This window comes from Lepidochelys kempii, chromosome 27 (genome assembly GCF_965140285.1).
Source record: "Lepidochelys kempii isolate rLepKem1 chromosome 27, rLepKem1.hap1, whole genome shotgun sequence".
Lineage (NCBI taxonomy): Eukaryota > Metazoa > Chordata > Testudines > Cheloniidae > Lepidochelys > Lepidochelys kempii.
In genome coordinates this window covers 8,406,599-8,419,915 of record NC_136406.1, presented here as the reverse complement: position 1 = coordinate 8,419,915, position 13,317 = coordinate 8,406,599, and the positions used below count along the sequence as shown (strand labels likewise).

At 45.9% G+C, this 13,317-nt stretch overlaps 1 protein-coding gene across 1 annotated transcript in view; it reads right to left on the bottom strand.

Moving 5' to 3' along the window:
- Window positions 1-174: 174 nt before the first annotated feature.
- The window catches only part of EFCAB3 (EF-hand calcium binding domain 3), a 30,238-nt gene continuing 17,095 nt past the window's right edge, over window positions 175-13,317 (bottom strand). The window contains exons 9-15 of the mRNA XM_073325510.2: window positions 10,559-10,702; window positions 8,615-8,686; window positions 7,762-7,888; window positions 6,148-6,359; window positions 3,629-3,813; window positions 2,106-2,228; window positions 175-628 (exon numbers count right to left, since the gene is read on the bottom strand). Of these exons, the coding sequence (XP_073181611.2) occupies window positions 335-628; window positions 2,106-2,228; window positions 3,629-3,813; window positions 6,148-6,359; window positions 7,762-7,888; window positions 8,615-8,686; window positions 10,559-10,702 (1,157 nt within the window). The 3' untranslated portion in view covers window positions 175-334. The remainder of the gene's footprint in view (window positions 629-2,105; window positions 2,229-3,628; window positions 3,814-6,147; window positions 6,360-7,761; window positions 7,889-8,614; window positions 8,687-10,558; window positions 10,703-13,317) is intronic.

Genomic DNA, 13,317 nt, shown 5'->3' with positions numbered 1-13,317 from the left:
GAAAAGAAAGTCAGTGGCAGAGCTAGGAATAGAATAGAGGAATCTTGACACCCTACCCCCAAATCTATCCTCTTGTGTAACCCCTATAGTGATATTCCTGAATTCAGTGATTGTTACAGAGAAAGAGCTGAGACCGATAGAAGAAAAACATGTTTCTCTTTTAATTCTCATTGTATTAGCCAGTATGCAAAGGGGAAACGGTTCTCTTTCCTAACCTCGGACAGTCTGACCTATGTAAGAGCCTGAGACTGTTATAGGGGAAAAGAATGGGGTGGGGAGGATGATAGTAGTCAACAGTGATATTAAGAAAATGGAGCAGCATGGCTCTTTCTTCTCATTTCCTTTCTTTTCCTTTCCTTATCCCACCCTTTACTTCGCTGTCATCAGAGCTGGCTGAGGAATGTTCTCTGCGATACAGTTTGTTATCGTAGAGCTGAAGTTCGTTAGGTGTCACCAGCTCCTGGTGAGTGTTCCACGACCAGGAGTAGGTGGAGAAAGTGTGGTAGAAACTGTGGTTCCCTGACTCCAGCCCAATCTGGCCACCATGCAACCTCCGCCACAGTCTTAGCATCCTGTTCCTCTCCTTGAGTGCCATCCCCTGCTTGTACATTTCAGTTACCCTCTTCACCTATGGAGAAGAGATGGAGGTTGAAATAGGCTGCAGAATAGCATGGAGCCAGATCTTTACCCAAATGGAAACCAGCTACTGCAGAAGTCTCACAGATGGGAAGTGTGAGGTTGTCAAAAAAAGATCCTGGATGCCCTTTATCAAGCACTGACGGCAATTAGATGCCAGTAAATATCACCAATTTATGTAACTGAAAGATTAACTGACTTATTTATTATTATCCCTTTGGTTTCACACTTCATGCAATTCTTTGAAATTACTAAGAAGTAATACAGATCCTTAGTTAAAATCCTTTCACCAGAAAGTTAATTGTATGGGTTACACCTTGTAACTACACTGGAACTTCAGTGTAACTACAGTCACTGTATTATAAAGGGTTGTGCATATACCCCAGTTCTTACAATATTTCTAAGGTCCCCATCCCCTTGCTTCTGTATCTAAGTGGTAATATCCAAATGTAGTTGTACTTGCTGCTCCTAACTCTTGCATATGCCTCTGGGAGAGGAGGAATTGTTGCCAGGAGACAATCAGGGTGGAACAGGGGTATGGAGAACCAGCAACCCAGTAATTTGTACTATCTGAGTTACTGACAATCATTCATTTCTGTAGCACCTTTTGTCTCAAAGGGCTTCAAAGCACCACTGAAATGCAGCCACCTTTGGGGGTAGAGGGCAGCAATCAGTCTGAAAAGTTGCGAACAATTTGAGGGGAGGGAAGTCAAATAGACTGAGTCAGCTCCTCTAACTGTTACAGAAAATAGCAGATGGAATCTTTAATGTCCATGCAGAGCAGTGAGGACCTCAGGGCCAGAGTTTCCAATCTGAGTACTTAAAATTAAGTCCCTATAAAAGTGGTCTGATTTTCAGAGATGCTGAGCACCTCGCATGTCCAGCAATTTCAGTGGCAGAGGATTTGCTTACATCAGGTCTGAATTTGTTCCATATACTAAGCAGCTTTATATTTCAACAAGCAAAACTCCAGAGAGACATTGCTTATTCTCTGTCTGGAAGGAGTCAGATTGACGGCACTGGGAGCTGAAGTCCTTTCTCTATAGCTTGGGCAGTATGGCAATGCAAACATCCGTATGCTGCCCCTCACTCGTGTCTCAGCCCTACCTTGACGGGATGGCTGCTAGGTGAAAGGGTAGTATTAGGTGGCCACAGCCATCTCCTTTGACCTCCGAAAAGGAGAACAATGAGGCCAGCTGGGATGGATGCTGGTTCATGTGATGTGGCCCCACTTCACCAGCACTGAACTCTTTTTATAAAGGCCACAAAATAGCCATCTTTTCATCGCTAGCAACCCAGTCGGCATCCAAACTAGTGCCCTGGTGATGAAAGGGACCCCATAGGCCCTTCCTAATGCCTTGTGTTTGATTGGCGAGGATCTGATGGAGTGTAAAACTGGTTATCTCCTAAAATACCAGAGACAAAGGAGGGAGGAATTCTTTGGAAGGGGTGGTAGACTTCATACTCACATCTAGTCGTATCTCACGCAGGTCTTCTATAGTCAAACGGTGTTGCCTCTCCATCAAGTGAGGGCTGAGACTAAGGGCGTTTTTCCGGTCTCTGAAGGAAGCAGGAAGTTTGAACGCAGTTCCCTGATTGAAAAAGACAGAAAGAGAGGCTTTATCAATGGTCCATCAAGACAGGCCTCTTGCTTCAGGCAGTGGCTGTGACCTACTGCTTTCAGGGACAACAAAACCCTCTCTACTGCACCTGGCCAATTGTTTAGTGTATCACATTTGGGGAAATCCCTTCCTGCAGCAGCCAGGCTGAAGTATGAGATCTGATTCGCTCTAGCTCAGCAATGCAAGGGTACATGCATATGTACAAGGCAAAATTCTCCTCTCAGTTACACTGGTGTAAATCCAGACTAAATCCATTGACGTCAATGGGGTTACTAGTCTAGATTTACACTGCAATATACAAGAGCAGGGTTTGGCCCTATCTACTTCCAGTACTGCTATGCTCCAGTACTGTCCCCAAGAGGAGGGAGCACAGCCTGCTGCTTGGAAAAGATCTTTCAGTGTTGTCATGCACAGCCATGATTTCCCATCAGCTGTCCACATGTCTCAGGATGTGTGTTGCAGAGGATAACAGAGAAAGTAGACATCCTCAGTAAGTGTCTTGTGTGGTCTGGGTCACTTGATCATATCTTGAGATTGGGAAGTGAGAAACCAAGGCTGTTTTGTGGGACGGACAGCCGGCTGTTCTCTTCTGCATTCGTGGCAGGGTTCATTCCTTTAATCATCCCATCAAGACAACCCATCAGGTTATCGTGTTATCATATATTCTTTATATCTGTGGCAGATGGGAACATGGGGGAATTCAGACAGACTCTCCTGCCTCAAATCTTTTAGGACAGGAATCGAACCCACACCCTTTTCAGCCAGCCTAATACGTTTAAGAGAAATCAAGGGTATTTGCTTCCTTGTAAAAGTGTATCCTGTCTTACCTGGAATAGTCACCCAGAGGTATCAGGCTTTCTGGGCTGCAAAGGGGAGAGCTATTCTATCCATTATATCTCTGGTGCCAGATATACAATGCCAGATATACAAACCACCAGAATTCCCCACTTTATCTAATCTCGAACATATATACAGCCACAGTATGCCAGCTGCACCAACTGCAGGGTAAACTACACAGTACTCATAGATTAATTTCAAGAACATTTCTGGGAACAATTTTCTGTTGGCTGTATTCAGTGATGACTCTAAAAAGGTCTAAAAGGAAGTTAAGTTTGTGTAATTTACACTTCCTTCCGTCACCCTCAATGTGTATATTACATCACCTTAGACAACTCCAGGCTTACGCAGAGTCATGCCCCATTGACATCATTGAATTTGACCCACTTAGTCCAAGGGAATGTAAGTGTTGAAAGGATGTGTGCTAACCCCACACATTTCAATGGGGAAGAGTCTACAGCACAACAACTCAGACTTGACTTGCCCTTGTGCGTCATCTGTTATTACATAGATTAACTGCTTCCTTATCTTACCTCGCGCAGCCAGTTTCTTTTACGGAAAAAGTGGTTTTCGAACGATGATATAGGCTCTTTCCTTCTCTGCATCTCCAGCTTCTGTAAGTCTTTTTTTGGCTTCGGTACTGTCATTCCATCCCGGTTGGGAAGCAATGGGAAGATGGGTACCTGAGCATAAGGACTGTCGGAGGGGACAGTGCTTGCTAGCAAAGGGGCAAAGAAAACAACGGATATCACTTATTGGACACAGTACCCACCATCTGTTTTCTAGCCTTTGGCTCTTCCCATTCTATGACCAATCCAACCAAGGCAGGACTACACACATTCTGAGATCTCCCCTATTCACTTTTTCTCCTTTTTTTGTATCTTACTTTCCGTAAAACACATTGAAAATATGAGCCAGTAGCCTCTGATTTTGGGTGCCCAACTTTACAGATCTAGTACCTAATTTTCAGAAATGTTGAGCCCCCACTATTCCAGCTGTAGGCAAAGAGTTGTGGGTGCTCAGGACCTCTGAATAATCAACCCACAAGCATCTAAAGTTGGGAAACCATAAATGGAGACATCCAAATTAGAGGCCACCTCTGAAAGTCTTAGCCATAGGTCCTAAGAACTGGAGATGGGGGGGTGGAGGGTGAGAAAACCTGGATTTGTGCTGGAAATGGCCCACCTGTTGATCACTTTAGATAAGCTATTACCAGCAGGACAGTGGGGTGGGAGGAGGTATTGTTTCATGATTTCTGTGTGTATATAAAGTCTGCTGCAGTTTCCACGGTAAACATCTGATGAAGTGAGCTGTAGCTCACGAAAGCTCATGCTCAAATAAATTGGTTAGTCTCTAAGGTGCCACAAGTACTCCTTTTCTTTTTGCGAATACAGACTAACACGGCTGTTCCTCTGAGAACTGGAGATGGACTCCTTGGTAGCCCATGAGCTATTATACACTGAGCAGCCACCAAGAAGAACTAAGCAGTTATTTAAGGTTCCTTTGGGCTAAGTGGTGTGTTGGAATTATTGTTTATGCAGGATATTATCATGAATTCCTTTATTAAATCCAGAGGCTGAAAGGTATTTATACAACTGCTCTAAACATGCCTACAAAGCCTGAATAATAAGCAATTTACTACATCCAAACAGTAACAAAACATTTATAAGCATTTGATCAAGATACTTACAAATGGGCTAAACACCCAAGGGTGCTTAGATGCATATTGGTTCGCTCCGATGTGGGCAGGTAGTATTAGCAACGAACCCTTGAAGAGTTTACTTTTTTGTACCCTTTAACAAACGAGTGATGTCATTGCCAATTACTGACTTCAGGTAAAAGCCAACTGGAGACAGTTCACCCTTATTTCCAGTCTTAATCCAGACAAGATTACAACCTCCTTTCTCCCCAAGGCCTTTCCTCCTTATCTCTTCCCCTCCTTCTTGCTGACACACAGGTTTTCCTTTGTATCTGGGTTAACATAGGCCCTGTTTTTTGAGATAACACTGGTGTGTGCGGTGGGAAGGGCCATGTTGGCTCTTTTTGAAACAGATTCTCTTTGTCTTATTAAAACCAGTCACCCGTACTGGTCAGAAGCCTTTTTAGAGACTTCCCCTTATCTCATTAGTTATCCTTTGAACCAGACGGCCTCCCTACTTCATTCCTACGGGCCTTATAACTCTTTACTTTCAAGACCTTTCTTTACAACCCCTATTTCTTTAACCAAACTTAAGCTAACTTTAATTCTCCCATTTTATGTTTATTCTACATGGTGACCATTCTGATAATGCATGTGTCAACGATTTCATTCCTCATGTAAGAAAGGAGATCTACACAATTTATTGTGAGTGACTTCCCATTTTGGTGCCATCAATGGGTGGCATCTGGGAGAGACTATTTTTTTTTTTAATCAATCAAGAAAGAAGCAAATCTAAAGAGCGCAGAGGCATACTCAAGCCCCACTGAAGGGGGAACTACGTTCAAGGTGCTCTGTGCAGCTCAGAGAACAGATGATCGTATTTTGATCATTTGAAAGGTGTCAGTCTGGTGATTCACAGGGGTGGAGCTTATTTTGTAGGTGGAGCCTGGAAGAGTCCCCCCCCCCATTTGATTTCTCATCGAATAAGTGATCTGGAACTGGCAAATCTGGGTTCTAGTCCTGGCTTGGAGGCATCCCAAATCAGTGGCCACTTCTATAAATCTGAAGTGATTTGCCCAAGATCACCCAATGAGTCTGTGGCACAGCTGGGAAGAGAACCCAGGAGTCCTGCACTTTCACTACAAGATTATGCTTCCTCCTGTCACTCATGTCTTTGTGCAGTCCCCAGAGGAGTCCAAGGAGTGTCTATTTTGCGTGGGTGCAGGTAGCAAAAAAATGTTTGCTAACCTAGGCCCTGATCCAAAGCCCAAAAGTCCAGTAGGGAGAGGGGACTTAGGATGCTGCAGTGAATAGCAGTGACGCCCAAATGGGCCTTCTGCCTCTTTGGGAATTTCAGTGGAGGTGCCACTCAGACACACAAACACAAGTGGCTGAGCCACGTGCAGTCCTTACCCCTGAGGGTTTCCACATAGGCTTCCAGCTCTTTGTCATTCATCACTGAGATGCGGGCAGCACCTGCAAAGGCAGACATAGGAGTGACTTTGCCTCTCTGAGGAGTCGGGGCTTTTTTGAGCGTGTGGAGTCCCTTCCCATGATCCATTAAGTTGCCAGCATCTATCCAGGCCCGCTTGCCAGTGGACGCCAGGAACTTCTGCCGGTAGTAACTAGAAGACAAAAGATGGCGCAGTGTCACCAAACACTCTGCACACAGGACAGCTACAACCAGTGAACAGCCCTTTTCGCCTTCTTTAAAGGGGGCTAGCAAAGGGGAATGGAGCTTGTGTCCTTTTCCTGCTTTATGTTGCATAGAGGAGGCTGGGGAGGATTTGAAACTTTTTTTTTCCTATTTTTAATTTTTTTTAACTTTAGCATAAATTCAGCTCTTACGTCTCCTTGGAGACTGTGGACAGCTGGAGAACTGGTCGGATTATGGTACCTGCAATATCTAGAAACAGAATCCTGATTCACCATGAGAAGGAAGGGATTTCTACTCAGATAGATTAACGCTCTTTGGATCCCATTGGGATACCCTGGTGCAGGCTGAATAGCACTGTACCCTGCTGATTTCTGTTAAGACTGCTCATGGCGGAAGAGACGGTTCATTGAGAGGACGAGTAACCGAGTCTAGCGCCCTTGTTTTTCCAAAGCATCTTAAAACACTTGGGAGAAGGGCTCTCTGTCTTAAGGATTCAGCTCCCCGCCCTGCTAATAAGGGCAGAGAAAGCTCTGAGATCATACCTCCAAGTCCTCCAACCAGACCCGCACAGGCAAGACTTGAAAACCGTACTCCTAAAGGGTGAAAAAATCCTTTCTAGGCCTTCTCTACCCATCATAAGGAAGCAAACCACAGCACCTCTTTTTCTTTGCAGGTCACCTTTAAAGATAGGTTGCCGATCCTGATTTAGCCTGGAGGTCGGCCCCCGCTACCCACAGCTTTCCTTCACACAGCCTGCAGCCATCCTCATCTTTCATACCCTGGAAAGGTGTAGCTTGCCAAGGAGAATCCGGCAGACAACGCTCCAGCTTGATGCAAGCAGCCAGACTGGGAGGCTTAGGCACTGTTCTGGAGGTAAGGTCATAAGGGCTACGTAGAGAAGAGGGATATGCTTTTTGGTGTGTGCCATATGGCAGATAGAACAGGTGTGTTTTTGTTCTCCAGGGGGCAGCGGGGGGGAGGTATGAAATATATCTACAGGGCCCTGTTTTGTCCTCATTTATATGGCTGCCCTGGCCTACACAGGTACACTGCTCACTTATGTGCCTAAAGAACTGGGGCCAGATTTACAAAGGTATTTAGGTACGGAAAGATGCAGATAACCACTACTGTAAATTCCACTAGGTGCCTAAGTGAGTTAGAGGCCTAATTCCCATTGACTTCCAATCAAGTTAGGGACCTAACTCACCTAGGTGCTTTTGTTAACCCCATTAGGTGCCTAGCTGCATTTTTAGGTGCCTAAATACTTTTGTAAGTCTGGCCCTGGGCCCGCTGTTTGAGTCTGCCGAGCCTATGAAATGGAGATCTCCTTTCCCCTCTTTGGAGACCTTGCTAGAGCTTTTAGCACTCACCTGACTATTTCAAGCATGGCCTTCCTTGGCAGAGCCGACATTTCCACCAGCTTTGACAGGACCTCAAAGAACAGGATTCCTGAGGCGTCGACGGAATCAAGGTCCTCCATGCTGCCTTTCTCGGGGGCTGAGGAGGAGATGCATGTCAATCAGAGCGCCCACCCCACCAACCCATCTCCTTCAGAGACCCCAGTCAGCACCAGGAACCTCCAACAACATTTTGTCTGAGCAAGTATGGTGTATGCGTGTGTGGGAGCATGTCTCCTGCCTGGTGCACTGGGGCAAGTGCTAGCAAGGGGTACTTCTCACGGCCCTCTCCCATCGCCCAAGGAAGCACAGTATCTCCAGACAATGCTGCTCCCCTACGCTTTGGAAGAGGCAGATTTGGTCCTGGTATTCCAGCCAGAGAGACTCAGATTGAGTATGTGGAGCACAGCCTGGCTATCTGAACCCTGCTTATAGGCCCCAGGGTCCCTGGGCTCCCCGTCATCACTCCCCTTTCCTGGTGATTCCTCCTCATGAGCCAGGCTACCTTGGGGAGTTCTGCCAGTGCCTGCACCCTTCTCTGTGCCCACAGGCCCCTCAGCATGGAGCTCAGCAGCTGCCTCCTCCCCTGAGCTGGATGGTCAAGGCTTTGTACAGCTGTTTCGAATGGGGGCCTGCTGTGCGCGAGCTCGTTCTTTGTGGGACCCCAGATGCTGATGTCCGAGTCCACATCACGTGAACTCCCAATTGCCCCAAGGTTCAGGAAACACCAATGCCTCTATGCAAGTGGGATTTTCTGGCCACACACTAACATCGCCGGGGGGACCGTGGCCAATCCCATTGGCTGGGCCCGGTTCACCGCACTCACCTATAGCCTGGATGAAGCGCTTGTTGTCGCTGATAATGGTCAGAAAATCAGAGAAGTTCACCTTCCCATCTCCTGCAAGGTAAACAGCATTTCCCACTGATCAAGCACCTTTCACCCCAGGGACAGGGTAGTGATGGGCCTACTCCAGGCCAGGTTGGCTACAACCACCTTCCCCTGAGTGCTGGTGGAGAAGGGGCTCTGTTGCTAAGATCCACGCTAGACAAGTGCATAATAATACCTCCCTCACTCGGTTGGTTGTCATCAGCATGGGTCTGTCTAAGTTCTGAGGCCATGCTGCTCAAGAGAGCCTGTGTCAGAGAGTGATAGCTAGGTCCCTACCAAATTTACAACCATGAAAAACATGTCGCGGACCATGAAATCCGGTCTCCCCCCCATGAAATCTGACTTCTGCACTGCTGCTGGCAGCGGATCTGCCTTCAGAGCTGGGCTCCCGGCCAGCAGCCGCCGCTCTGCAGCTGGCCGGCTCTGAGGGCAGCGCTGCAGCCAGCAGCAGCGCAGAGGTAAGTGTAGCAGTACTGCAACCCCCCCCCACAATAATCTTGTGAAACCCACCCACCCACAACCCCTTTTGGGGGCAGGATCCCTATAATTACAACACTGTGAAATTTCAGATTTAAATAGCTGAAATTATGAAATTTACTATTTTTAAAATCCTATGACCGTGAAATTGACCAAAATGGACCGTGAATTTGGTAGGGCCCATAATGATAGCTGTATGGCTGGCCTGCTTCTGACCTGTGTGCATGGGAGGGGGGAGGGCTGTGGGGGGGGGAGGACTACAAGAGAAGAAAACCTTACTTAGTGAATCCCAGTTTGAAACCAAAGGGGCCAATACATTTTGGGCCCAAATGTGGCTTTAAGCCACTGGCTGCATTGGAAAGGGCTGAGGAGGGTATGAGGGTATGTATGAGTCTGTGTTGTCACAGAGAGGACACAAGGGGACTTGCTTTGGATGCTTGCTGAGGGAGGTGTCCTTTAGCTTGGCTGGCAGAGGGGCAGTTCTGGGAGCAGAAAGACTGGGGTTCTAGTCTGGGCTCCTTGTGTGTGTGTGAGTGATGTGTGCTAATGTCAGGGCAGCCCAAGGAAGAATTCTTGTGGACTCAGCCAGGATTCCTCTTGAGGGAGCAGCCACAGCTGCAGGGCAAACTCCCATCACCCATTCACATGGTGCCCTTCACAGAGCTGCCTAATGAAGAGGCGGGCATAGTCCCATCCTCCCTTGGCCCCTACCCCTTTGAATCAGCATGTTGTCAGTCTCGTGCACTCCCTGCCCATCCTGGAGCTAGCCCTGTGCACAGCTGCCCCCACCTGCCCACCACTTTGCCCATTTCCCCTGCAAGAGCCCTGCTTTCACACTGAGTTGGTCTCTCACTTTGTAACAGACCGGGCCCTCCACTGCTCCAGCTGGAGTTAGCAAAAACCTCTGCCAGACAGCAAGCGATGGACCCCCTCATCCCAATGCCCAGGGCCCAGAGGTCAGGATGTTGTGGCACCTTTAACTCTCTCAGCTCCTGGTTTTCGAGGCTTTGAGATCTCACCCTTGATGTAGCCTTAATGTGCTTTCTTTGTACTCCCTACAGGAGTCACGTTCTGTAACCAGGTGCAGGAGATGATGAGTTAAAGGCACGCGGAAGAGCTGGTGCAAGCTCCCAGCTTGTCACAGACTCGCTGGGTTGCCTCTGGCAAATCACCAAATGCCGACCTAATCCTTCCTTCCTCTTACCCTCTATCTTGCCTATTTAGACTGCAAACTCCCCAGGGCAGGGACTGCTTCATGTGACATGTAGGAAGAGTGTCTAGCACCACACCCTGCTCTCCCCCAGTGCCAGGAGTTTCAAGGGAGCACAACACCACACACTCACAAACACAGACCCTTGGAATGTACCACTGTGGGCTAAACCAGGGATGATTGTGTACACTCACCATCCATATCAGCATATGACAGCTCATCGTAGGCCTCTTGTTCGGTTAAACTAATCCCCAGCTTCTTTGCAGTCGTCTCCAAGCCTTCTAGGTCAATACTGCCATCTACGTCCCTACTGAAGAAACTATAGGCCTGGTGGAAAGCTGTGGGCATGTAGGGAAAGTACCACCAGTTACGTCAGGTGGGATGTACGAACTTCATGTACTATGCTCTTTGGAAACCAAGGGACATAATGCCTAGGGTTGTTTTTTTTTATGCCAACACAAAGATTCTACCCAGGTCAATGAAACAATATGGTAAGAGAATCATGAAACCAGAGGAAAGGCAGGAGGATCTTGTGGTTATGGGACTCATGTGACCTGGGTTCAGCTCCTGGCTCTGCCACAGGTTTCCTGTGTGAATTCAGGCAAGTCACTTATTCCCCCTGTGCCTTAGTCCCCTATCTGCAAAAGAGGGAGTGACACTTCCTTTTAGGGCTGTCGATTAATCGCAGTTAACTCACACAATTAATTCAAAAAATTAAAATTAAAATTAAAAAAATTAATCACGGTTAATTGCAGTTTTAATCACTCTGTTAAACAATAGAATGCCAATTGAAATTTATTAAATAGTTTTAGATGTTTTTCTACGTTTTCAAATATATTGATTTCAATTACAACACAGAATACAAAGTATATAGTGTTCACTTTATATTTTTTTATTACAAATATTTGCTCTGGGAAAATGACAAACAAAAGAAATAATATTTTTAAATTCACCTCATACAAGTACTGTAGTGCAATCTCTGCAACTTACAAATGCAGATTTTTTTGTTACATAACTGCATTAAAACCCAAAACAATATAAAACTTTAGAGCCTACAAGTCCACTCAGTCCTACTTCTTGTTCAGCCAACTGCTAAGACAAACAAGTTTGTTTTACATTTATGGGAGATAATGCTGCCCGCTTCTAATTTACAATGTCACCTGAAACTGAGAACAGGCATTCACGTGGCACTTTTGTAGCTGGAATTGCAAAGTATTTACTTGCCAGATATGCTAAACATTTGTATGCCCCTTCATGCTTAGGCCACCATTCCAGAGGACATGCTTCCATGGTGATGACGCTCATTAAAAAAATAATGCATTAATTAAATTGGTGACTGAACTCCGTGGGGGAGAATTGTATGTCTCCTGCTCTGTTTTACCCACATTCTGCCATATATTTCACGTTATAGCAGTCTCAGATGATGTTCATTTTAAGAATACTTTCACTGCAGATTTGACAAAACTTAAAGAAAGCACCAATGTGAGATTTCTAAAGATAGCTACAGCACTCGACCCAATGTTTAAGAATCTGAAGTACCTTCCAAAATCTGAGAGGGACGAGGTGTGGAGCATGCTTTCAAAAGTCTTAAAAGAGCAACACTCTGATGCTGAAACTACAGATCCTGAACCACTAAAAAAGAAAATCAACCTTCTGCTGGTGGCATCGGACTCAGATGATGAAAATGAACATGCGTCGGTGCGCACTGCTTTGGATCATTATCGAGCAGAACCCATCATCAGCATGGACACATGTCCTCTGGAATGGTGGTTGAAGCATGAAGGGACATATGAATCTTTAGCGCATCTGGCATGTAAAAATCTTGCGATGCTGGCTACAACAGTGCCATGCGAATGCTTGTTCTCACTTTCAGGTGACACTGTAAATAAGAAGGGGGCAGCATTATGTCCTGAAAGTGTAAACAAACTTGTTTGTCTGAATGATTGACTGAACAAGAAGTAGGACTGAGTAGATTTGTAGGCTCTAAAGTTTTACATTGCATTAAAAAATAAAACCATTTTTTGTACATAATTCTACATTTCTAAGTTGCACTTTCACGATAAAGAGATTGCACTACAGAATTTGTATGAGGTGAATTGAAAAATATTGTTTCTTTTGTTTTTTTTACAGTGCAAGTGAGCACTGTACACTTTGTATTCTGTGTTGTCATTGAAATCAATATATTTGATAATGTAGAAAACACCCAAAAATATTTAAATAAATGGTATTCTATTATTGTTTAACAGTGCGATTAATCATGCAATTCATCACAATTACTTTTTTAAATTGCACGAATAATCACAATGAATTTTTTTAATCGCTTGACAGCCCTATTTCCTTTGTCTGTCTGGTCAGCTGAGATTGTAAGGTGTTTGGGCCAGGGATTGGGTATGTACAATGTCCAGAGGGACCTAGACAAATTGGAGGATTGGGCCAAAAGAAATCTGATGAGGTTCAATAAGGATAAGTGCAGAGTCCTGCACTTAGGACGGAAGAACCCAATGCACAGCTACAGACTAGGGACTGAATGGCTCGGCAGCAGTTCTGCGGAAAAGGACGTAGGGGTGACAGTGGACGAGAAGCTGGATATGAGTCAGCAGTGTGCCCTTGTTGCCAAGAAGGCCAATGGCATTTTGGGATGTATAAGTAGGGGCACAGCGAGCAGATCAAGGGATGTGATCATTCCCCTCTATTCGACATTGGTGAGGCCTCATCTGGAGTACTGTGTCCAGTTTTGGGCCCCACACTACAAGAAGGATGTGGATTGGAGAGATTCCAGCGAAGGGCAACAAAAATGATTAGGGGTCTGGAACACATGACTTATGAGGAGAGGCGGAGGGAACTGGGATTGTTTAGTCTGCAGAAGAGAAGAATGAGAGGGGATTTGATAGCTGCTTTCAACTACCTGAGAGGTGGTTCCAGAGAGGATGGTTCTAGACTATTCTCAGTGGTA